General features: G+C 42.7%; 1 protein-coding gene across 1 annotated transcript; it reads right to left on the bottom strand.

The window, feature by feature from the left end:
* Nucleotides 1-18,355: 18,355 nt before the first annotated feature.
* Nucleotides 18,356-20,435, bottom strand: LOC131883855 (protein bowel-like; the record flags this gene model as incomplete). The annotated part of the gene is given in 2 exon segments (XM_059231453.1): nucleotides 18,356-20,017; nucleotides 20,134-20,435. Coding segments are annotated over 2 exon segments (1,410 nt in total). The 3' UTR covers nucleotides 18,356-18,668.
* Nucleotides 20,436-27,501: the final 7,066 nt, after the last annotated feature.

Raw genomic sequence — 27,501 nt, 5'->3', positions numbered from 1 at the left:
GGGTGGGTGAAGCGAAGGGCGGAGAGACGAGAATGGGAGGGCAGCATCACTTTCTCGTTTCCAATGACCAAGATGTGCACTCCGCGGTGTGCACCCGCCGTAAGGGGAAATGGATGAACAACCTCGGGATTCCCTCTTCTACGGATCCATTCTCCCCAAGTGGAATGTCAAGTGGCTATGAAAAGGGATGCTTTTAAATGCCACACACACATATATACACACTCACACTCATAAAAGTGTTTCCATCATTCAAATGAATGAATCTTGCACCTTGACCTTTGTATTACTTTCTTACCAAGGACCTTTAAGTTTTAGGTGGGCAAATAATGAAACGATCGTACGCATATAGATTTGGATTGATTACTTCATTGAATAAGTGATTTGGATATTGCATGCCGCTTCAAGCGGGAAATACCAACCAAATAAATCGATAGACTTACAATATTTTATTACTTCAGGCATCATATAGAAATAGCAAAAGCACACCTCATACATAGATAATTTGAAACTCCAAAAATGTATAAGTTTTAGAGGTGAAATATCTCAATAACATTGAATCCAAAAGAGGCAAGAAATTTCAAATAGTATTCAAAACTGGCTGAATATTTTCAACCTATTTAAAACATTCTATTGGAATAAATGATTTTTGGTTTATACAGTGTTAGACTGGTTAAAAGTCATCCTTATATTCATCCCTGCATCAATGGTCAACTATGTTTCTGATCTAAAGTATTCTCTTAATTGAAAGATGACTTGTTTTGGTTTTTCATTAACAATTTAGCTAACCAAGAGATGTACGTTTATCATGATTGGAATATTCAAGGGTAAAAAACCAAAGAAAACATGAGAAACAGGTACTATTGGAATCGAAGTCAGATTGACCCCTCGACTAAGGTTTGTCAAACAAAAAATCAACTCTGTCAAACTCGGATTACGAGATTAGCGCCCACAATCAGTCTACATTCAACGATAAGATGTTGGTAGCGAGACAAACCAGAATTCTCCTCATGAGTCCGTTTTTGAAACGCAGATCGACCATAAACCATATTTGGTTCGAAGCCATTAAAGCTCATTGGTTTCGACGAGCAGGACTCTCGTAGTCAAATATTCCAAACAAATGTCATAAAAAATCGAGACCAAGTATTCGAGAGGACACCCGGGTCTGTTCCTTAATGTCCACGGGTAATGGTCTGACTATATACAATAAAGTGAATAGCTCTCCTCTCTCTACTGAAATTGTACTTGAGGGAGGGTGGAGGTGAGTAGAAAGGTCGAGCCTCAAAATGGATAACAACAGCTCGGCATAGCTTCTAAATCTTCCCAATCCAAGCTAGCTGAATGCCAATATTGTCGTCGAAGTCATGATGGGTGATCAACGTTGGTTTGGGTGACGGACTTCCTCCTGGGCAAGTTATGCGGGGGTTTGGAATGGTTCGAGGCCAGGCAACGCTTCGAAAAGTGCTCGACACTGTTTTGTATTGAGGTATCGGAACGTCGTTGTTCACCTCTCTCTCGCTCTGTCTCTCCCACCGAAACTTCATTAGCATATTTCAAATCGCTTTTAAAAGCAAGTCGTGAGAAAGTTTTTCATAGCCCCCATTTCGCCATAAACCATCTTTCGAGTCAGATCGTGGAGAGCTTTTTGTTCCGACCTCACTCTAGCACATCTTTGAATTGATTATAGGTGGTTTCGGAGTAGATGATGGACCCTGTTTAGCTAGTTAGTAAATGATTCAATATGGTTCGGGAATGTACGTCGTATGCACATTCGTCCCCTCCGAGGTCCGACCATTCTCCTAGGTCTAATTTGTTGCCTCATCCAGTTTCATGTGAGTCCATTTGTGAGGTGCTTTAAGGGTGATGTGCCAGAAAAGCTTCTTCGTATTTCATTCATTGTGAGCAATTTCAAAACCACCGCTTGATCCGCTTGATGACAGTCTTAAGAAGGAAGATTCTTATCAGTCTTTCAAAGTGCGATCAGTGGAGTAGTAAAATGTCACTCGGAGAATTTCTTTCATTGCCCGGTGAGTTATGACTGGGTCGGTCTTGGTGTGCTCCGCTCATCTGGGATCCACCAATTGTGCCGAGTGCCAGGCTAACTGGCACCAGGTACCAGGCACCAGGCACCAGGCCGTTTACGGTCGCCCATCAACGGGGGACCACATACCAAGATCAACCACTCCAATGACGGTGACAGACAGAGAGACAGATACCGAGTCCACGGACCTGAACTTACGTGCGTGGAGTATTACGAACCTGGTCCGCTCCTTGTTCCTTGAGCTGCCATGTGTGACTGTGGAAACGACCCTCACTTATGGATGACACCCGAACCAACAACCATCATCGTGACTCTGCTGAGCACCCAAGTCGATTCATGAATGTCAAATCCTGGTCTGGCTGGCGACACCAAGCGACCAAAGCGACAAAGACAGATTTTGTGTCATATCCATCGGGAGAGATCTGGGTGAGAAACGAGTGAGGATTTTCACATTCTTCCATGACTTGCTCTCGTGATAATTGACCTATTGTCGCTTCATCATCACGTGTTCGGCGGGAGGCCAATTTACCTGATGTTACGAATAAGGAAGGAGTCCACGAGGAGCAGGAGTACATGATGATCAACCTGATGCTGCTGATGAATGTAGTGGCACTGGCAGGCACCCCCACCTCGGGATTGAGCCTGAGCTAGTACCACTCAGCAGATAGCGAGAGCAGAGAGTAGGTAGGGTACGTGATGTCGGATCAGCGGACGCATATCAAAGAAATTCTAAAGATTGTTCAGATCGATTGAACATTACGCAGAACACGCGCTCCAGATCGACTCCGATGATTGTGCTCGGTGCTCAGTAGCGGTGGCGGCGCTTGATGGGAATGAGGAGGAGGACGAGGTGACGGAGATGATGATAATAATAGCACTCATAATGATGAACCTGCTGTCACCGTGGCGAATTTCGCTTGAGTCTGGCACGTATAGTGTGTACCTGAGCATTTGAACTCGGTTTGCCTGAGCGGCAAGTTGCGATCCAATCACATCATTTATTTAGTTGTCTTGACGGCAGAAACTACATAGCTAAAATTTTGATAGCTATTTGAATATGTTTTCATCTTCGGGCCCATTATTGATTCAAAAGCTTCTTTGACCGATAACTTTGCCATCTATGGGTCACAGAATTAAGGTATGGGTGAGGCGTTATCATCAAAAGTGATCCCTTCGATTCCAAGATTTAAAAGAGATACCCCGTTACACAAACAGACTTGCCTAAAGGTACAACACAGGGATCTGAATGGTGAACCTTAATCAAGGCTGGTTGGGCTGAGTGGCCGTGGCTTATGGGATTTTTGGCGCAAGCCAAAGTGGAATTCTCTAGATTTTTTCAACACAAAGAAAAAGTGAGGTCCGAACCCAATCGTCGCCGCGGTTGTCGCGGCCATCATGCTCCTCTTCGTCGTCTCCTCCGCCACCATTCTGAAGTTTGTCTTCAATACCATGCGTAGTTGATGATGATGATGGTTTGTAGTGTGCCCTTTGATCTTGACGGGAGGTCGAAAAAAAGCATTTCAGGGATCGTCTCCAACCAATTCCAGAGAGCACGGGGTCGTGGAAAGCCATGAAAAGAAAGAGGCATTTGGACAATATGCATACACATAGCACATACCTTCAGAGCGAAGATCTCCCGCATTCCCCATCAACTCTTTCATTGGGACTAAGATCTTGGAATGAAGAAGAGGGGGAGGATCGTAAGTGGTGTAGCTGATATTAAAATATCTCGACAACAAATGATGCCGGATAAAAGAGAATCGAGGGCTGCCGCTGGGTCGACTGGACCCGCCTCTGCAGAAGGAATAGAAATTTCATCCATGAATTTCTTGAAAGGTGCTTTGTACTACCGAGTTTGCTTGGATCGGATCGGATCGAGGAATGCTGTTTAAGCTGAGGCGGTATGCCATTTTTCATCAGAAATCCTTCCTCTCCTCGTGCTGCTTTGGCTGTCTTCCCCCGGCATTGGTCCATTGCCTTTGGATTGCATTGAAGTTTGAGCTAGTAGAGAGGTAGAGGAGGTAGATGGATAGAGTATGCGTGCTCGCTTGATTACAGAAGCAGAGATGATCATCAAGTTATTATAGTGCGCCCTGCTTGCAAAGTTCCAACGGTATAATTAGGGAACAGCGGGGGTGGACTCTTTATGGGGAGGAATCCCACCGACAAACCGACCTCGCCGACCGCCACTTGTCCTGGCATTGTAATAAAATTCACCCCCAAGAATCCCCCCGATCATGATGTAGCCATGTTGCTTGCCTCTTCAGCCATCGTGCTCGATCCCTGATGCGGCATTCACTTCTCATAAAGTTGATCCAATCGATTTGACCTCTCAACTGGCTGCGATGATTTGACGGCATCCTCATTCCAAGCCATCATCCTCTCTTTCCATGTACATAGCTCCACCACGATCGTCGTCTCACGTCCAAGATCTTCCGTATTGGTTGCAATTTGTGTTCGAAAACCCTATCAAGCAAGCTCTTATAGCCTGCCACAGTGCCACATGCGCATGGTCGTTCTTCTTTACTATCCGGGATTGAAGAACAAAGCCGTGGAATTACTTATTCCGTCTGATTGGCCGTGGGGGATGGTGTCAAGTGACGTGTGTTGGATTAGTTGGATTCGGCACGTGGGTCATTTCAATCCGCGGATTGGGTTAGAATACCTGCTGTCATGATCCCCTGTGATTGGTTTAATGATGAGTGTCTTTCAATTTCTGATGAGTGGAATGACAGAGCGGCTATGCCGGGCTAATCAAAATGACACGCTGCAGCTTGGCACCCAAGACACCTCGGGCAAGAACGTGTCAGTTTCATTTGTGAATTATTTCAAATTTGATCACGTCAGGCTTGATTCTCGAAGGTCCTTTGAATTTGAATGTCTTGGCTATTGGTATACTTTAGTACTATTCTGGCAATCGGACAGACTTGATTAGATTCATCTGTTTTGCATTTGAAGGTGTGTTAAAGGGAAGTATGCTATTTGTTTCTTTATGAGTTCCTGGAATCAAAATTACGTTAAACAGATGAATATTCCCCCTCTATGAACAAAAACTGATGTCGTCACAAGAGAAAAAAAAAGCAAAAGATAACATATTGGGCTTCTAAATACATCAAATAAACCCTCCAAGAGTATGTTTGCGATGGCTATTTTGAGTTATCGTGTTGACTTTTAATGTCACCTTAACTTGCCAATTCATTTCATTGGCAAAATGAAATAGAAATTGACCCATTGATTTTATAAAAGAAAATTTGGATCTGATTTGACAATAATGCATGAAATGGAGTTAGAAATAGGCTTTCAAGAAGCTGGCCAAAATGGACTCTTTATACAATTTACTGATTCTTGAACTCGTACTTCAAAACAATGCTTTATCTAAGGGGGTCAAGGCAGAGTTGAAAAATTGGCCATTGCTATACCTGAAAAACACTTTTTGAGTTTATTTCTGATTTGCACTCAACTTTAGACAACTTTTGAAAAGGAGCTCGTTTGATTCAGAAAACAAAGAAATGACGGCATTCGGCAATTACTTTGAAACATTATCGTTTCCAAAACGCTACTTTATTCTCACTTCGGTCCATTCCTGTGACCAAAGATTTGGTCATTTGTGAACTTAAAATCCTTTCTAGGTACCGAAATTACTAACAAAAGAACTTTGATTGCAACAGACAAGACCGAAAGACTTCGATTGAAAAATGTTTTTGTCTGTTTTTGATCCAATAAAGGCAAGAATTAGTTTTCAATGCCTACTAAAGTAGATGGTACCATATATTTCAATGAACGTTACATGAGCTCGTGACAAACCGTTGATGTTTATGGTTGATCCCCGCATTCCTGGGGATTGGACTAGGCATTCTAATTTAGAACCCCTCATCATAATATCCTTTCTTTCGTTTGCAAGAAACTTAATTCTTATCTAGAGCCTAAAGCCATGCCGGGAACTGCACTGGCTGACAACGAAAAATCAGTTGAGTAATATCTACTGTGGTACGTAGCCTAGCCTCGCTCGACCAACCAACTTGGCTCGGAGCAATAGAGTTCAAGAAGCCTCCTCCAAATTTTACGTTCCTTACCCTTCAATTTGGGACGAATCCAGGGGCCAAAGTTGCCTTGTTTTTTTATCCGTCAGAAATTCAACCTTACACATTCCAGTAGCTGTTGATCCAGTGCCCGAGGCCAAAACCACTACTGGACTCCTCTCCGATTCTTCCCAAGCAGCGTAAAGCGATATATGCTTGAGAGTAACGTCTTTTCGTTGGCCTGGTCTTGAGGTCATAATCAAGATTGAGGCTTGAGATGGGATACTTTAGAAAAGTTCTACTGAGATGGGTATTGTCCAATCACTTTGACTGAGATCATTCGAGATAGATCACTATGTCTGTCCAATGGTAAACTGCAGGAAAATGTGATTTTAAGATCGAGAAAACAATACTATTGCATATCGATGTGTCGCGCTTCATAATAGCCTCTGGAGGAACTGTCCAAAATGTGGGAGCAGAGATGATGTTGCTTGCACTGGAGTAGTCGTAATGCAGTATCATCTTGGCCAAAGGGTCAAGAATGCTTCTGCCAAGAAGTGTTTTCAGGCTTGGACCCTGGCTCTGAATCCTTTTCTTTCTCGCTACCTTATCCTCCGTCCAAATGGGCAATCTAACCGTCTAATTATTGCTTATACGACGACGACTACTACTACTTGTGCTACTACGCTACCAAGTCCTCTCGGTAAATGTTCTGCTAGTGAAGGGTACACGAAAGTGGGTGTTTCTGTTGTTACGAAGTAGCGTGTCAGGAGAGTTTTTGTTCACTCTTCGCTTCGTGGAGTTTCTTGGGATCTCAGAACCCATCTCACTTACTCACTCACTGATTTCCAACGGCGATTCTTAGTGCTTTACCTAATTCTGCATAAGAGGATCTGTAAAAGTCTCTGACTGCTTTGAAAAGATCCAAGGCTATGGAGGAACGAAGAATATTTACCACTCTACTACTGAACAGTATTGTATTGGATTGCGCACTGTCTTGTATTGTGTTGTATGGTATTGTATGGCAAGCCAGTTCCTTGCGCACTTAGTTCGTGCATCCCATATTGGACTGAACTTCTCGACTGGCTTGAACTGACAGGGAAGTTATACGACACCCGTTTTATCTCTTGGAAGGCATCTCGTTGTTCCTTCATTCAAGTTGGGTTCCTTTAATTGCTGGTCGCATTTTAGAAGCTTATCGACAACGTCGTTGGGAGGGATAATGCCTCTTTTTGGTGGTGTAAAGTCCACCAAGTGTCTCAAGTCAGACCAGCTAGCAGTAGTCTGTCGTTGCGTCCTAGTAGTAATGGTGGTTGGTGGTGGTAGTGGTGGTGGTGGGTGCAAGGTGTCATAAAGTTCGGGGCAGACCACCAGGGAAGACGAGGCCGATCTCTTTACTACCCCACATGCATCAGGGATCTCAAGGAGAGTAGCATCCACCCTCGAGTCAGTCGGCTGAACACGGAACAGTACTGGAGGCGATACGCGAATGTCCGGAGTCAGGTAAGGCGTCCATCCTCTTCCAAATTGGTACGAGAACCAACCAACCAACCAATGACATTGATCTCAGTTGTCCAAAAGGCCGAGAAATCTCATCTTTCATCAACCTGAGCTGTTGGTGTATTGCATGCATGAAGTTCCTCAGGATTAGCATCGACGTGGTTGTTCTGAATGAAATGGACGTTTTTTGGCGCCTTCTAATCCAATTGGTTCATATTCTTGGAGTCCTTCTTCAATGTTATGGCTTTAGTGCTCATTTCTATACCACTTATTGTATGTCGTAAATACTTGCACAAGTGCGTTGGTTAGAACCGCGTGCAACACTACATAGTAGGTGGCACTGTGAGGAGACCGTATTACGGGTACGTTGTATGGATTCAGCATGCCCAGATTATTGCCCGGGAGTCTCCGAAGGCAGGAATTTGGGCACTACCGTTTAAAAGACAATGTGTAATAGAGTATGGGCTCTCACCACCCACCCTGTTCAGTTTGAAGGACACGTAACGTGAGGGTTGGTTGACATTCATTGCTGACAATGACAAGGAGGGGATCACGAGACTGCTTTTGTACTAACAACACCTGATGGCCCCTGGATAAATTGGATGAGGCAAAATCCTTCAAAGAGACTATATACCCCATTTATCATGTTGGTTGTAGAGTGGCCCAAAATTTACTTCAATTTTTAGTTGTAGAATGGTTGGCACCGTGACAATATGTGAATGTTAACAATTTGAAAAATCTGTCAATCTTCCGGTGATTTGAAAAAAGCTTCGCTTTAAAAATGCATTTCAGAAAGTTCTCTAGAAATAAGAACAATTGTTTGTTTTGTGTAGCAACCTCTTTGGTGGTAATTTACACCTATAAACAAGGCCTCTTACGTTATTAACGAAATATTAACCTCATAATCCAAACCCCTGAAAGAATGTGAAGCAATTATTTTGCAGACTTGTTTGTGGTTTATGTTCCATGGAGAATGCGAATACTAAGATGGGCCAAAATGACATTGCAACTTTGACCTTCTGTCCGTCTGTCTCTTTTTCTAGTCTCGATCCACGTATCCTGAGAACCAAAACCGCAATTGTATAATGGGCGAAGATATGAGGGCACATCACTTGACCCGGGCCTCAAGTCCAAATCCATGTCCGTGTCTTCCCACGAGTTTCCTCCTCGGCTTGCATTCCAAAGCTCAAGCCAATCCTGGAATCAGAGAACATGAGAAGCAAGACGTTCGTTCGTTGGTTCAGCCCTCAAGGAGTATGTCGAAGGAGTTGAAGTAGTATGGTGGTGGTGGTGGTGGTTGTTGTAGTAGTAGTAGTAGTAGTAGAAGTAGTAGGAGTCCTAGTTCTGCTAGTGGCGGCAATAGTAGTAGAACTATATGGCTAATCCACTTGGTAAGTAAAAAAGGGAGAGGGATCCCACCGAATGGGCACACGAGAGCCCGATGGAAATAGGTGGACAATAGTATAATGTCAGTACTGGTAGTGGGAGATGTACGTACGTACATTGTACTCCTCGGCTGAAGGAGGCCAAATTATTCGGCCGACAGAAGTATATGATTAAGGGAGTCTTTCCCACGGTTCAAGAGGTTCAAGCACGAAGAGTAGCGAACCAACTAGTTCCGCGGCGCTGCTCTTCCCTCGATTCGGTCGGTGTGTGGAAGCGATCCACACTTGAACGTCGAGCACGAGTTATCGTTTTTTTGGGCACGCAATAATCGTCGGTGGTGGTGAAGAAGCTGCTGCTGCTTATGATTGGAGTTCATGCCAAAGACGTTGGGTGCTGTTATTGTTGTTCATCTCCTCCTTCTTCTCTTTGGGCTTCTCGCGGGTCGAGTGCTCAATGCCACATTACCCGATTGCCGTGTGTTCGAGTGTGTGTGTGTGAGTGTGTATACCTACAATCTCAGTGGTTGTTCCCGTGAGAACGAATTCTCTGGGACTCCTTACTGACTTACGCATCGCGATGAACACACTGCTACTCACTCACGCACACACCATCACACACACACACAGACACACATGGACACACGGGTAAAATTGGTCCAACCATCATTTTGATGATCATCATCATCCTAGGTATGAGCGAGCGAGCAAGAGAGTGATCATCATCACCACGGACCTCGAACAATTGGAGAGAGAGAAAGAAGAAGAGGAGGAGGAGGAGGAGGAGGCTGTGAACGATGTGAAATACCGAAATTCTTGGCTTTTGACCCCGCGCATACGTCGAGGTTCCATCGTTCGGCCGTCTTAGATTGGGGAACAAAGTCATGGTCTTCAATATCTCTTGAAGGGAGAAGGCGAGGATGGTTTTCACGCACCATATGGAGGATTAGCATGATGTATCATACCTTCAGAGCGTTGGGAAGCAGGCCACGATAGTGACTCGCTTGATGGGGTATTTTTTCGAATGGTTCGTCATGGTGGTCTCTCACACCTCAGGAACGACATCGTGGTGATCGGACAACCAACCACCTTTGTGTGGAGGCTGGTGGCTTCCTTCATTGGGGGTGTGGGCGTTAGCCGAGCGAGCAATGATGGTGATCTCTGTTCGGAGCCCTCCCTGCTTCACCCACCACCTTCGGGCATTTGCATCTTTCAAAGTGTTTGAGCATTTGTTTGCCCTCGTTTCATCTTGTCTGTTTCGCCCTTCAAATGATTTCTCTCGAAAACAATGGGAACGAAACAGATCTCCCTCTGTGTTTCGACATCGATAGATCGAGAGCAACGAGCTCGACTAGATTTTAACCCGGTCTAAAATAAGAGTTGATCATGGTTCATCCTTTTGCTACGATTCGGGAGTGATGGCGGTGTTAGACTCGACTGTACGTGGATCAAGCCCATTATTACGATTACAATTCCACTTGGGCGGAGACCCTCACATTCCGGAACCTCGATTTGGATTCGTTTTTTTTCGCCTCTGGGGTCCGGCTCGAAACCCTCTCTTTCTCTTAGGTCAGGCACTGCGTATACTGGGATGGCATTGATGATGATGATCATCATCATCTTCATCATGATCATACTATTCAAGCAAGCAGAGGCAAGTGCCCAAGGGCATTCCTTCTCATACCACACGATAAGATGGAGCGTGAGAAAAATAGGAAGAACCTCTTTGCTCCTTGAACTCCCGTTGTGGGGCACACTGCTACAATTGGACAACTCCTCGAGACCCAGTCGGGGTTCCAACCGTTTCTCAGCACTTCTTCGGCGCGGACCTCTCCGTTGACTTTTCAATGTCTCGTCGTCCATTTCTTCGTTGGTCTTTGGCCTCGCCTCTCGCCGGTCGACGAGCCGTCTTCGAAGCTCGGTTCGCAGACCCAACTGCCGCTCCCGTCGACTGCGTTAGGGTGTTGAGTGTACTGATCTCAGACAAAGACGACGGCGATTACAGAATTAACCTCGTTTAGTCGTGTGGCTCTTTAGACTCCCTACTGATGTGGTGGCCTGAACTATTGAGCTCTGTTCCCAAGGTGCACTACTGTGAAGTATTCTATTGACTTGTTGCTGCGGAGCTCCCTTAGCTAGGTCTGTGCGCTACAGAAAAATGGAAATATCGTCACATTTCCTACACACTCTTTGGTCGTGTGGCAAACCCTGTTACGAACCTGATATTTTTGGAAATTCTGTTAGACGCACTCTTTTTCGAAGGGCTACTGTTTATTGTTTCATTAAAAATCCACACAAATCGATTCCTCATTTCAGATTCGGCATGTGAACATTTAGTTTTGAGTTTCATATTCAACAGTTTCTTTGGCTCTAACAAGATTCATCCTTGGTACAGCTTTAAAGCCAAACGGATTTGTGAAAGCTAGTTCTTCCCCAGGTATTCGGGGTATAGCACATCCTTATCCGGAACGATGAGCGCAATTCAAGACAGGTAGACTTGGGTCGACCCCAAAAGCAGATAATGCACACTCAAATGTGACCTGTCGTCATGATGATCGTCGTCACCGTCGTCGTCGTCATCATCACCATCATCTTCAGCAGGACTGGATGTGTGGAGCCGGGCTGCAAAAGACGGCGATAAGGTCGTTGAGATGGATAGATACGAGATAGATGGGCAGCACCCAGCTCACTTGCTGGTCCGCACACCTCCCTGCGTACCTCGTACCTCTCTTCATTGCCTTCACCCGGCGGTGGTTGGATTGCAAGACGTTAATTTGATACAGTTTCTCCTGTTTCCCACGGACACTATGAGAACGTTGAACGCACGTATCTCCCTGGTCCACAATATGAGGTCTAGCTGCATATGAGAAAAATGGACACACATTGTAATAGTACAACAACGAAGAGGGTGTTCCGAAGGGTACCATAAAGTGACCATGCACCTAGGTTGACCCGTGCAAGAAGGTAGATGGATGATTTAGGGGTTGGTCTGGTTAATTGCTTACGTTTGCCCAGCGGTGGAGAAACTGGTGGACAGGGATGTCCTGTACTGAAAGTGCGGAAGGTATTCGAAATGGTGTCTGATGGCGATCTATACATGTTCCAGCCGATCATGTGAACTCAATAATCTAGGTACCATATCAACCTTCGCCCTCGAGTCAAATGGTAGGGGCAACAAACCAATTTTGTCTCGCAATATGGACTGGTACAGAGGTGCATGGTGGTGGTAACCACACCTCTTACCGCTCGATCTAGTCGGCAGGAAGGATGTTCATGTGGGTAATTGAACCGTCTTGGAAAAAGGGACTCTCTCACACTTTTGCTTCCAGAAATAATTGCCGTTGAGTTATTCTGAGCTTTTGGCCGCCAAACGCCCTTTTTCCACCATCCATGATGGAGTGAGCTACTGTTTATAGGTATTGTTCGCTCAGAGCGATCGAGCTGTAGAGAAGGACTCAAATGGAATGCCACCTACCATTGCTCATCTCATTTTTATGAAGATTGGTTTGCTCAGTCTTGGGTGATTGCTTCTGTCCGAGGGTTTTTCTTGTTTTTGTGTGATCGGAATTCCCAAATGGAGTCAATTTAGCCGCTCCTCTGTTTCGCCTGGCAGTCTGGTCAGTTCTCAAAGAAAACTCATTTCAAGAGCTGGGAACCTTTGTACCCAGGGAGGATCGCCTGATGGACTGGACACAATCTGCGTTCTCTCATCCCAAAGTCCCGAGTGGCACTTTCCCACCCGCTGGGTTCACTGGGCGCAATCCCACTCGGACTAAGAAGTCATTTCCATGTTGATTCCTCCCATGTGGTGGCTACTTGCTCACTTGCGGCTCATTTTTGGTGAGGACTGCGGTCCTCGAACAAGTCTTAGGTAGTAGTGATAGTTGTTGTTGCTGCTGTTGTTGTTGTGGGTCGGATGGGTCAACGTCACCGCTTTGCCGAATTGAAGCGACGCTCCTCAGTGTTGGCTTGTCCTTTTTTCCATCTGCATGCCATCAGCAGGGGTCCAAGCACACTCTAATAGAATAATTGTGGCCTAGCTCATCCATATATTAAAATGAAGTAATTACATTCCTTTCGTTTGACCGTTGCTCTTCCAATTTCGAGGAATTCCACAAGATATTGCATTTCTATCCCGATTGTCAGGTTTCAATTCCATTCCACTCAGAGCAGAAACGAGCCTCGGTAGTTAAAGAGAACTCTCATTCACGGATCCAACAACAACCACTAACACGCTCCAAAGAGGAGGCATACCATTATCACGAAATCACTCCATTACCCATTGACCCTCCAACCGACTCGTATTTGCCATCTCTTGGAACATTGTAAGTTGGTCCAGTCTGCCCGGCATTTCAATAGCTACCCGGTAAATGATAAACTGAGCATTAGACTGCTAGTTTTAAACTCTGGTTTTGTTCGATTAGACAATCCCGTATGACAAATGAGGTCGTTCGTGAAGTGTTTATAAAGCCCACATAATTGCTTCTCCATCTGTTCTTTTTCTTTTCGTCCTCGTCTCAAGAAAGCGCCCCAAAGTGGATCGACAAAACGAGTCAATGGTTCACTGTCTGTTCTCAAGCTAATATGTACTGGCTAGTACAAAACACATTTGTGATGTGCCGGAACAATTTGAAGCATGGGCACGTCATTTAGTAGACGAGGTCAAAAAACAGACGTTTAGACTCGTTTAATACATGCAAACTGAATGAAGGCCAGTCTGGTCAGTTTGACATGTGCATGTGCGTTATTCACTCTAACAGCGTGGGTGCGTCTGACCTCATGCAGGTCCAAAAGCCTACTAATACCATGTTCTTGTCTTGTAATGGGCATGGTTTCGAAAGCTTCAAAAAGCTCTAAAAATACTGAGTTGATTCAATTTGAGGTTGAACATTTTCTTGGACCTAGCTTTTACCTCGGAAGTGTCAGAAGGGGAAAACAAGCTAAATTTTAGGAAAAGAATCTGAGAGGCTGGGCAAGCTTTTTATCAAAATCAGGAAATGACCAAGACAAACCACATTTTAGTGCCTTCACAGTAAATGAGCGGAGTCTTGTCACCCTGTCTAACCTAAATATCAAGATAGAGCGAACAGTTTTTATACCAATTGTTCTCGTTTTAAACCTCCGGATTCTACTTGAAACGGCTCAAGAAACCTGCGGATGTACGGTACAGCACAAGATAGAGCGAACAGTTTTTATACCAATTGTTCTCGTTTTAAACCTCCGGATTCTACTTGAAACGGCTCAAGAAACCTTCAACTGATCCATTCCCACCTAATGTGTCTAACTTCGAATTGAATTGACTCAACTGAGATCTTTTTAATTAAATATCCACGACATTTTTGGTCATACATATTACTTAGAAAAGTACGGAGGTGCAATTGTCTGCTGTACCGTACATCCGCTTTTTAATTAAATATCCACGACATTTTTGGTCATACATATTACTTAGAAAAGTACGGAGGTGCAATTGTAGAATATAGAACGCCAGATTGAAGTAAAATATCGCCTAAAAAAATGATAATTTTTGGGTGCACTTTTTGAAATTAGGGAACCAAGAGGAACAAATTTATATTTTTTTCACGTTCAGTTTATAAAAGTCCATGATGTATATACAAACACTTTTCAGTATAAAAGGCCATTAATTTTTGGTAGTACTTCTGTGTTGAACCTTTAGGCACATTGTCCCAAGATTTAAGCAAAATAGAATGCTTAGTTTCTCATTCAAATGAGTTTAAAGCCATCGAATTTACTCTTCAGTTGAACCTTTTCACAATAGTTGTACACAAAAACCATCCCACGGATATTTCTTCAATTTTATTGTAGAATTTACAACAGTTACTCTAATAAAAATTGTACTTTAAAGTATAGTTTGTACTTTTTTAAACTAAACATGAATATGGCAATTACAACAAAGCTTTTTCGCTTGTCTCCCTGACTGCCCCCATTTATGATTATGATGTGGTTTAGCTTACTTTATCATATGTAGATCAAGTGTGGGAGTAATTAGACTTCACTATTTTTCCTCAATGTGCCTGCCAAGATGGAAATCGTGTAACGATTAATAATAATATTTACATTTAAGCTAATATGAAAATGACTTACGCAGAAATAGTTTCCTGACTTCTCTGGCATGAGAAACGCTAGATGACAATAGAAAAGAATACATGGCATTGATATTTGATTTTTTTTGTTCATGCTTCAAGGTTTCATTTTCAATCGTGTTCGTTCCAAGGACATTTTGATTGTCTGTTCTACGTAGAGCCATGGATTTGGGAGCGAGCTAACTTCTTTTCCATAAGTATTGGTATGGCATGTTTTTGAGCTATCAAGCTTTCTGAAGTTAAATCTCTGCGATATGCTTGAATTTACTCGTCACTTATCTGAAGCGCTACATCTCAGTATTTATCACTCTTCGTGGATCTTTGATTGGTTCAATTAAACCTCGGTGAAAGGAATTCAAGCCTTATCTGCCACACAAGGAGAGTTTCATGATCGCTTGTGGAATCTGTGTCAAATCAATCGAATACTTGCTTTTTCATGCTGCCATTCGTCTTTATCTTCCTTCATTGGCGTCGTCATACCTCGGAAAGGGCAAGGACAACTTTATCTCGCTGGACATGCCGCTTGATCAAACTTGGCTTCCTTCTTCCAAGGCAAATTTTTTTATTTCAAGGGCAGAAAATCCCAGGCTCTCTCTATGAATATATAGAACATCAGATTACAAATTCGCTTGATAATAAGAGTTTTTAAAATCACTGAACACTGATTGTTTATTCTGTATGGTGTTACCAATTTTGTCGACTAATAGCGATGTACAACACTAGAATTACCAAGTAATTGGTTTGTTTCTAAGCTGGCCTCAAGTCTAGTTTTAACGTTTAAAAGTTTCGTAATCTACCAATATAAAAATGACCTCCAACTGAATGGCAGCTTTGATGTGTTTCGTGTTATCCAAAGTGCGCTCGGTCCAGAGCACAATCGGTTGTCCTCGTTCCTTGCTATGTCGGAATGAGAGGGACAAGGGAGGGAGAGAGAGACAGACAGACAGAAATAAGGAAAGAAAGAAAGAGAGAAAGAGAGAGAGAGAGATCATGATTTTGATCCTTCCTTCCTTCTTCCCCTTCGTTCTTGGGTTCGTCGCTTCATTTGTCCGCTTTCCGTTCATCATCCACCGTACCTTGAAGGAATGCCCAAGAAGTGAGTGAGAATTCCTTTGATGCTTTACTCCATCCCAAGACGAACGTGCCATATTGGTCGGTGGTTGTTCAAGCCAACCACACTCGCTGGCCAAAGGTGGAAGGTGGACCAAGAATGGCGTTGCTGATCATGGCTGTGAGACCACGGTGAGTGTGTCAGCTCGTGGCGGTCGGATGATGTTTCCGCCAAAGGCACAATCAAAGGTATCTCGAGAATTTCCCCGGAGGCAAAATTGCCTCAGCTCAAGACGCCCATCATCATCATCGTCATCAACAACATCTTCTCTCTCTCTCTCTCTCTCTCTCTCTCTCTTCCATCCGCGTTTGTCCGTCCATACGTATATAGACGCGATGTAGGCTGATGCTCCATCCTCGGTATTGTACTGGATACAGCCACAAAAGATGATGGAGATCATGATCCGTATGGAGAGAAGGAAAGAGAGAGAGAGAGAGAATAGTCTGAGAAGAAGGAGGAGGAGGAGGAGATTTCGGATGAGAATTCCCAAGCCTCATCTCGCTTGAACCGAGATTCCTCAAGATGAAAAGAAGGGTTGAGGGATCAAAAAAGCGAACGTTAATCCTGACCTAGGTGACCTCACGGTTGTTGTATTATAATAATAATGGTAATACGGTTCCTCTTCTTCGTTTCAGATGAGGACAGAAAAACTTGACGAACTGACGTGGTCGGCAGCTACACAACCACTTCTACTCCTACTCGCACCACTATCAGTTCCAACCACTCCGGGAGTGATAAGGATGTGGATGATTCGGACAAGACGAAGCAGAAGAAGAATGCGTGCCTGTGGCATATTAGACGACGATTGCTCCATCCAAGAGAATTCCCAGCCCAGTTAAGAGGCCAATGATGCTTTTTCTTTCATGCTTCTTGCTTCTGGCTTTTATTTCTGGACGTGGTTGTTCCCGGTGCGATTGTTGTTGTTGTTCTTGTTCTTCAACATCTCGTTGGGAATTTGAGGCGAGACATTCCACAAGCACCATCCAAAATGTGAACTACTATTTCCAGATGACTGAAAATTATGATTAGTCCGTCTTCGAACCGTGTTGGTTGGTGGTGTTAGTTTTGGCTAGTATTGGCTTGGCTAACAGCCTCACTGCCTACAACATGTACAGTATGTACGTATGAAAGCCACTCATGCATTCGGTCATTTCTCAATAACGAGGAATTCATCTCACGAGGGGTGGGTTCTGTTACACAAACGTATACACTATTCTAGTTTGTATTTGGCTTGCACTCACATTCAAACGCATGATTCTTGGACTTGTTCGCAAGAATGCAGAGCAATGACTGAAACGCAGAGAGAATATTAGAATGAGGAGCTTTCTTTGGATTTATTGACATGTAACCTTGAAACGTCAGTTTTAAAAGGGGCAAATTTTATCGCATCACTTGACGTATCAATTGTATTTCATTTGAATTGATTAATTTTGACGAGCCATGTTATTGAAACCAATTTTTTGATCAGTGATGCGTGTGAAGATTTAAATAAAAGCTATCTAGATTGATTAAAGCCTGAAAAGAAGAACTTCCGCCAATACCATAGCTGTCTTTTTGATTTATTTCAATAGTACAAGTGTGTTCCAACCAGATTAAAAACGTTAAAGGAGAGGCTTCCATTCTAGCTCATTCTGTGCCTAGCAGGGTCTAGCACTCGATCCCGTTTATGCCAGTTCCAAACCCATTAAGAAGCTCACTGGAAAATGTCCATGCATTCAGCCTCTCATTTGAAGATGAACCAGATACTGCGCCGCTGTGGCCGAAGCTAGAAATGCATAAAACTGGAGCAATAATAGATTTTGTTGAGCGCCAGTGTTTGTGCAATGAATTGATGTTAAAATCAACACGCAAGCTCATGAAGCCCTCTCTCACACACGAACTCATGCGTTAAATGAGTCCAGAGCAATATTGTTCCCATACTAAACCGTGCGTTGGGAGTTGAGGGAAGTTCATAAGCACTCGCAGGTTCGAGTACTGTCAAGGGAGGGATATGTTAACGGACTTGCAAGTGCAGGAATTTCCAAATGGTTATGCAAAGAAGTCAAATAAATGGTCGTTGCAGATACGGGAAATTCCTTTCTTTGGTATGTGAAGGAAGGTGGATGGATACTCAGTCGAGAGTGCGGGTGCGACGCACTAATTTTGGACCAATTAGCCTGTTGGAACAGATTTCAAAGTTTCTCATGATCAATGGAATGCTAGCGTTGTTGGGAGTAGTTATGATCTATATATTTTTCTCTATAAGGTAACATATGGAATGCAAAGCAGATCATTAATCAACAATAAGATGGTGATGGTGATAGCTAATGAATAAACGAATGGCACGATGGAATTCAACGGGACAAGGAGGATGAGGGAGGGATCAGGAAGGAAGGTTGGTAGGTTGGTGTATAAGTTGGTAGATATGTAGGTAAGAAAGAATGAATCAACGAATCAATGAGATAGCAAGAAATAAGAGATCACCAGAGACCGACGGACAACGCCTCAACATCAATGAAGATGATGATTGGCTTTCATTCATTTCTTCATAAGCTCATCAATAGAAAACCCGATGACTTTGGCATCAGCCTTACTCTCTTGTGGTGGAGTCATGGTGGGGCTGGATGATGTATAACTAGAGGATGAACGAGCTTTCTTGCCATTCGGAGGATTCGAAGTCAAGGCGGGTGTGCCAGATCGGCTTGAGGACCCCGTTGGAGCACAGGTCTTCTTGCTGTCCGATCGCTCGGCTATTTCTAAGAGTTGTCTGGGTTTGATGTCGGTATGCGTCAATAGGTGGGTCTTCAAGTTAGACCGCTGATTGAAATGTCTCTGGCAAATGGGACAACGGTGAGGCGAGTCCTCCATGTGAAGGATCTTATGGACCGCCAAAGTCCGCGACTGACAGAACCCCTTGCCACATTCAGCGCATTTGAATGGTTTCTCTTTGGAATGGATGTAGCGATGATCCCGCAAATGGTCTTGCCGACGGAAGGCCTTGCCACAAATATCACAATTAAACGGCCTCTCGTCCGTGTGAGTGCGCTCGTGGATAAGGAGGTTGTAAGATTTCGTGAACTCGCGATTGCAGTACTTGCAAATGAACCGTTTCTTTGGTCTGGAGGACCGACCGGGACCTCGAAGGAGGCGGGGGTCGTAAGAGGGGCTAGGATATGATGCAGGTACACCCGTAGACGCCGCGGCGGCTGCGGCACCCAACCAGTGCCTCATGAGGAAGGGCAGTCCGGCGGCGGCTGCCGCTGCCGCTGCTGCATAAGGAGGTACGCCAAAACGCGGCATCATCGGGTTCCCCATGGGCGATGAGACCATCTTGTTGGAAGAGAAACTTTCCTTCACGTTATTCACAGAGGCTCTGGAGGCCGCATTCACACCCGCACTGGCGGCCAAATGAGCAAAGTCGAATTTGGTTGACCCCTTCCGCATGCTCAAGTCTCGCGGTGCCGATGATGGCTCTCGGCGGGGTGGAGACACGCCCCCCTTCCCGGCTGAAGCGACTTGCGAGAAAGCTGACCGTTCGCCATTCTCCCGGATGAATTGATTCAGATGTGAGTGAGCGTTTGGCATTGAATGGGCCGCGGCCAAAAGTGCGGCCGGATAATGGACTTGTAACATGGCAGCAGCGGCGGCAGCGGCTGAGGAAGAAGATGATGATAATGATGATGACGAGGTTGAAGAGCTTGACGAAGGGATTGACCGTGGATGAACAAAGGCTGAAGACGTGGGAGGTGATGGGGGTTTATCCATGAATTGCCTGGCTTGGAATGGAAATTGGCTTTCAATGAAGGTTCTGTTCTTATCTTGGTCGTCGGGGGTCAGTGGTGGAGTTAGAAGAGCCGTGGGACTCTTCCTTCCATATTGCCCAAGGTCTGAAATAGATAATGTTCAAGAGTATACGAAACTATCATTTTTGATGGCGAGCCTTGCTCTGGACTTAGGGGAGTTTTCTGTGAAAGGTTTGGTTGGCGTTCTGACTTGGACTTACCAGAATATTTCAAAGGTGCGGAGTGCTGATGATCACGGTGATGGTGGGTCACTAAGTCCATGAGCGATTCTATAGCAAGTGGAACGCTAGCTGCTTTCGTGAGGAAAGACTATCTTTGAGTTCGTTTTCGATTGTTTTGAGTGGTGATCCTAACCAGCAACAACCCTTCTTGATGGCCTTGTGAAGCACTACTGAAGTCGGGAGGAGATCTGTTTTCTGAGACAGTGGCAACTTCTGCATGTGCTACTTCATGCGCCCCAATGCTCCCACTCTCTGGCTCCCGGAGGACACTCACTCACTCACTCAGCCAGTCAGCCAGTCAGTGAGTGAGTCAGTCCCTCTCCAAGGACTGGTGGCGGGGAAAGGAGGCATGATGGCGAACTTGTACACAGTAGTGGTTGTGGAGAAGCCGACTGCTGCTCCTGGACTTTTCATGGGCAACCCACAAAGGCAATCGACGCTCCCGAAAATCTCTCTCTGTCTCTTCCCCATTCCCCGTCTACTCCTTGGCCAGGCAGTCCTCGTAGATGAGATCAGGTAGCTCGTGGATTCGACTACTTCTCGACTACCAAGCTCCCATCATCATCATTAGCATCATCTGCCTCGACGTCGTCATGACTCGGGCGCCACGCTCGTGAACAAGATCAAACGGGATTTGGGGCGAGAGAAACCCGTTTTGTCGCGGTCGTTCAAGCTTTGGCGACGGGCGGAAACCCAGGAGCGAACCAACGTAGCTCCTAGCTCCCAATACGAGACATCAGGTATTAGTACAGTAGTCGTGGTTCCACGGGTGCTAGCATAACAACAACTACCACCACTACCACCACCACTACCACGTCCACGTAGTACCCACTACTGTGCTACCAGCACTACTACCAGTACTACTCCTACTCCTTCTCCTGCTTCTTCTTTTACCGCGACGAGAGGGAGTTCCAGAATCGAGGCGAACGGACGCCCACGGCGGAAAACCTCCATCAAGCCCAAGTCGACTCGCCGTCAAACTCGCAACGGGAGGTCACAGACGAATGGGATTACATGCTGCATCCACATACCGTCCACGCACAAGTTCCGAGTGAAAAAATGTTTCATCAACATTGCTTGCTTACCTCAACGGCGTCGATAAATTGGTCAAGTTGGTAGAGGTCACTTAACAGGAGGATATCTTTACTAAAGAGTTAAACCTTATGCGATCGATGTCCGGGAGTTAGTGAAAAAGAGTACTCTTAGACATTTTCAAGCCATCGTAGAAACACCTATGTAGCTTGGTTGCGATATCATAATACGTACTTTTATGTGTTTTGTAATGTAAAATGTCTTCTATTGAATAAGTTTATTGAACCTTCAATCGTGCAATGAATTTAAAAAAAAACTATTTCGGTTAATCTCTCTTTTTTCGAAAGTTAAAAAGAACCTATAAGCCCGTATGCAAGGTACTGAGCTGATATGAAGTTGAAAAAAAGTTCCAACCTCGGTCTATAAACGAGCTCCATTTATGGTGTTGGCCCTGTGGTAATCAAATTCGAATTCAAGTGTTTGTACTTTGAAATGATATTCATCCAATCCCATGATTGAAATCATTTTTGGGTTGAACCAACCATGGCCACTCAACCGAAATTGAATTTCTGTTAGGGGATCTTCAGCACCTAAACATGTTATGCACCTAAAATGTTGTTCCACAAGTTAGATAGCCTCAGCTCACTTCTTGATCGCCTATCATTGAATAAGGGCTTGCCAATTTGTGAACGATTAATCATGATGTACAGTACACTGGTCGGGGTTTGGATTTCAGATCTTAACATTGTACAATCCAACTGCACTTCTCACTTTGGCATTTTTTAGCGTAAATACAAACATCATTTTTCTGTTAAGGGCCTGAAAAAATACTGAAACACATAAAGATTATCTTTGTCATATGAGGGGCGAAGAACATGAAGGCATTTTTACGAGAAAAACACATGTTTTTTCGCCCATTTATTTATAAATGAACGCTCTAAATCTGCATTGGTGAGTCACCAAAGTATAAGATTTTTTGTGCAACTTTGATTTAGGTACTGTCCATACCATCCAGGGACAAAGTGATTAGATGAACAATTAGATGAAGGGGAAAATGTAAAATTTCAAATACGAGCAAGAAGATTTTGAATTTAATGCTTTGGCATTACTCGTCATCTTTCAAAGAACATTCATACTTTTCCGGTTTACTTTTTTTACTTACATAATCGTTGTTTAACAGCTACTAGCACTACGTAGAACGATGATGCACATATTTTCTCCAAACTTTCCACCAAGAAGGCTTTAGAAGTATGCATTTCTTACCAAAATCAATTACCACCCTATTGAATATCAATGTATTAATGAATAACTGCATGCTATAGCCATGTTGATTGATTGACTTGTGTCTCAAGGTCACAGAATTATAAACTCTAATATTCGACTTCCGTATTCAGGTATCCTTTGTACTAAAATGATGCATTGCCTCTGTTGACTAGTTTGTTATCACGTATTCTTTTATTGTTGCCTGAGTTTTGATCTTTGAATGGGACGGGACGCATCGAGCTAATCTCGAATATTTTCCCCAAAAGTGATCCGATTGCAATGCATTGCCCAACCACAGTAAGCATTATTAGCTATACATCTATGATACATACGGTATACCTCACTACATGGCAATATCATTCAGGCTTTGGCAAGGGTCGGAAATCAACGAGAGAATTTACAATCTTTGGACAAGTTACTTGTTTTCCATACCTCATTGCTGCACGGAAGGAGGTGAATCTGGTTTTAGCATTAACTAATGGTTACCTCAAAATATAGTTTCAACTCCACATATTTCTTCTAATCATTTTCAATGGCCCGTTTCATTTGACTGGGCATTCGAAAACTGCCCTACAAAACTGTTAGAAAGAATCAATTGGATGTGTTTCATTGCCCTTTACAATACCTAGTTAGTGCATAGACGTATTGTAAGTGGCACCTAGTCATCCCCTTGGTGTTGGTTGATCTCATCCTTATTCCCCATATGTTTACCCAACTTTATTTCCACAGACCAGGGGAGTTTCTCGTAAAAACAGAAATGGTCACAATTGTAGTATCTAAAATTATAACGATGTCCTGTTCTGCGATCGGGATGCAGAATTTTTAACTTGACGCCTGTAAAAGAGCATTTTTAAGCTCATCGTTTAGTGGATCAAGGAGGTTTTTGTTTAGAGTGTGTCAGGGTTAGGTTCTATTTGAGTTGGTGGAAAAAACAAGCCTTGTACACAGATGCATTTGCTCCTGACTAGTATTGTAAACCGGCCCATAAAATGACTCAATTTCGTTCATCTTTTGTTTGTCAGACGCAAAGTGTCACGTTTCATCTTGACAAACACTAGCTTTATTGCCACAATTCGGTGGTTCCTCAAGCACACAATATCTAATTTATTACAAATACTCCAGTTACATGAGCGAAAGGCGGTTTTGACGCTTCCTTCTTAATGCTATGGATAACATATTGAAATATTCATGGATGTCTGAAGAGGCATTCTCAAAAGTCTTTGAGAACTAGTCATTAAAGTAAGGTTGCGTGGGTTCTTTTATCAGTTTGTTTCGTGCGTCTGGCCTGAAAAACATTCCTCTCAAATAGATTAAGTACTTTACAATTTGACTGATTATCAGACCAGTGTTAAGTACTTTGTACATAAGATTAATTTTGAAACCGTTAGATTGAAACGTAATCGATAGGAAAAAACTGATTTGAAAAGTAATTAGGTAGTTATAAAACCGTTGGTATAAAACGAACCAAGTTACAATTACTTTCTAATTGTCATTCAATTGATTTCAAAAACAATTGTTTCCCTTTTCATACAAATTATAAGCCAATTGTGACTCATTAACTCCTTTTTCAAAAAAAATCGACATGTTATGCTTGCTATTTGTCTTTGAGATTTTAGTAGCATTTGTTGTCAATCTTTGTTGGATTTACAGTTACTGTTGGGATTACACTATCAATACTTTAACCATATTCAGATTTTATTAACATTGTGCCTTGACATATTGTTCATTGTTGAATCTTCATTTAGCACGAATTTCTCTACAAGTACCATGAAAGCAATTCAAACAAAGAATGTGAGGCGATACGTACATTTGTTCTGACCATTGCTAAACAAGTTCATGGTGGATATTACTTACCCAATGGCGGTAGGAATTCCTCAAAACAAAGAAAATTTGTTTCCCAAGATTCAAGGAAAAGTTACCAACTTATGGTAGGCAGAGCAGTAGCAATGAATGTTTCAATGATTCTCGCCTTCCTTCTCAGGAAGGAATTTTAAAAAATGATAAGGATTATTCCAGTTCATATTCAAAATTGTCCAAATACTACAACAGAAAATCTGAAAAATAACTACCGCAGCACTCGTTCCTTTTCTTGATCTACAGCGTAAGAACTCTTTGCGCATTATTTCTACCCATTATTTGTCACTTGATCGTCTTTGGAGGTTTTTAAGTTATGAAAAAATATCAAAATTTAGGGTTAGACCAAAATTGGGTGCAATATAAATACATTTGTATTCTTTTTCTTAGTCCTTTCTGGGGCGAGGAAAATCGACAAACCTACTCAGCAGAAAATGATGGATTACAGAGCAATATTCAGAGGCATTTCTGAGGATGAATTAGTTATTAAGGGACCTAAATTTGATTTGAAAAGCTCATTTCATTTGCCAGCTTTAGAAAATTGCAGCAATAAAAAGTAGAAATAAAAAGAATAAGACAGAAAGCATTCAGGACGATACCCGGTTCAGTGGTTAGCTCAGCATTTAACCTTGACCGATAATTCCGATTTGATTCTTCTTGCCTATTTATCTCAAATAACTTCTAAATGCGAATTAAACTAGGTCTCAAAAATGATGTTTGTTATGGTTTGTATGATAAGATTCATTTACACGGAAAAACGAGCGAAAAATGCTTAAAGTTCTTAAATCTGAGCATCCTTTAAGCTGATTAAAGACCTCGTGAAACGTGTCTCATTGGCCAATTTTTCAAGTTTTGAGTACTTTTACACAGAAATCATCTCTTAATTCAACCGCTTGCAAAGTGCAACAAAAACATTTTTCACCAAACTTATTTAACAATAATAAGTTAAGAAAGAGATGGCGATGGAAAAGATATAGCAAAAATTGAAAGATGGTCCTTCTTTCATATGAGGATATTCAAATAGCGTCCCCGCATTTTTAACTTTGAATGCGAAACTGTTTTAGATACTTTAAAAACATCTTACAAACCGATTGCATCACGGTTCTTGATGAAAATGTTATTATTAATGCTAAACTTGCGTTGCTCGTATTTTCTTTGAGTGTTTGAGTTCAAGTACTTGCACCGTTCAATGGAACGTAATTCAATCATGCTTACAATTCAATTTGCGCAACAAAATGTAATGCATTTTCCTCTTTTCGTCGCTTCTTGAATATGTTATTCGTTTGGCACGATTTCAAAGGACAAAATAAAGCTTTATGACTTGCTGTATGTANTAGCAAAAATTGAAAGATGGTCCTTCTTTCATATGAGGATATTCAAATAGCGTCCCCCGCATTTTTAACTTTGAATGCGAAACTGTTTTAGATATTTTAAAAACATCTTACAAACCGATTGCATCACGGTTCTTGATGAAAATGTTATCATTAATGCTAAACTTGCGTTGCTCGTATTTTCTTTGAGTGTTTGAGTTCAAGTACTGGCACCGTTCAATGGAACGTAATTCAATCATGCTTACAATTCAATTTGCGCAACAAAATGTAATGCATTTTTCTCTTTTCGTCGCTTCTTGAATATGTTATTCGTTTGGCACGATTTCAAAGGACAAAATAAAGCTTTATGACTTGCTGTATGTAAGTACCACCTCGAACGTTTTTTAATCCTCGCTATCAGTATGCTTTATCATTATTTATCCAAGTGCTCTGCAATGGTTATTTGAGAAAGAAATACTTTGCCTATCACCCCGTATTCCGATCCAAAGAAGGACATTTTCAAATTAGGTGAAAATCGCAAAGGCCCACTCTATTCAAGATTCATGTCTCTAATTTGTCATGGCAAGAGCTAATTGGGTTGTTGTAAGATATTTAGGATTTTTGATGATCAAATATTTTTGGTAGTCTTCCTGATCAATTTCGCATCATAATCCCGTATTTTTTGACACTCCCATCTGGTAGATGAGTGCTACCATAGCTTGCGTCTTTGGTTTTGTTTGGGCAAAAAATCTTTGTGAGCCGTTTAAAGCAAAAATATTATTTTCCAGATCTGAAGTATACAATAAAAGAAGTTGAAATATGTACAAGAGTATTTACTTCCAATATTTCATATCTTTGCGAGCCACCCATGGAAAAAGATTGTTCGTACATTTCTTCTTGTTTGATTATTTGGTAACAGTAGATCACATATCATGACGTCACAACTTATTGATATCAACAAGATTTTGAGTCGGCCATTGCTAGAGCAAAAGCGATTGACACTGGTTCAAGAAATCATCGAAAAAGAGAACAAGTGGGTTATGTTGGTGCTTTGTTTGGCTGAAATTTTGAATACAGTGGGCTTTTGCGATTTTCACCTAATTTGAAAATGTCCTTCTTTGGATCGGAATACGGGGTGCTATTTCAGTAAATAGTTCTACACTATTATTCTGGCCGTCCAAAGTTGTAGGATGCTAATTTTGTAGAAAAACATCCCATATCCAAGATTGCTTCTACATTTTATCATCATATTAAAATGGTTTGTTCCAATTTGTCCCGCAATTTCTGCTACATAATGCTGATTAAAAAAAATCAAATTTATTTACTTGAAATCAGGTTGATAAAGAAAAGTTTTGTCGGGTGATTTTTTTTTGCAAAAAATGAAGGCGCTAAAAAGACATTGCCAAGATATAGACATGATAGAGCCTTGCCAAGATATAGACATGATAGAGCCTTGCCAAGCCGTTTGCATATTACTTGCAATAATAGCTAACTTAACCTTGGCAGCCCTCCTTAAACTATGTCATTGAGTATATTTTAGCAAGTTTATTGTAACTATTTGGTGCAATTTTGTTGTCAATAAAGACTATCTCCATCTTCCAATTTTGGCTGGGCATATTTGGTATCATCTAAGTACAGACCAGTTTTTAATGCTGAAACTTGCCTTCATTCGAGGATTTTTATCGTAGTCGCATCCCATTTCTTCTGAATAATGTTGGTTCCTCAGTTGCTCCTTTTGGTGGCCAGACACAAGCTCATTGCCTCGATTGCATCGCACGTTGGCATATTTCTCTTCCAAAACCCGAGTCTGCATATTTTGCGGTTAGTTCAGGTCACACAATTGGCACACATTTGGTTCTGCAGTATATTCTGACCCATGCTGGTCGGT

Source organism: Tigriopus californicus, chromosome 7 (assembly GCF_007210705.1).
Source record: "Tigriopus californicus strain San Diego chromosome 7, Tcal_SD_v2.1, whole genome shotgun sequence".
NCBI classification, from domain to species: domain Eukaryota; kingdom Metazoa; phylum Arthropoda; class Copepoda; order Harpacticoida; family Harpacticidae; genus Tigriopus; species Tigriopus californicus.
This window is presented reverse-complemented; position numbering and strand designations above follow the sequence as displayed.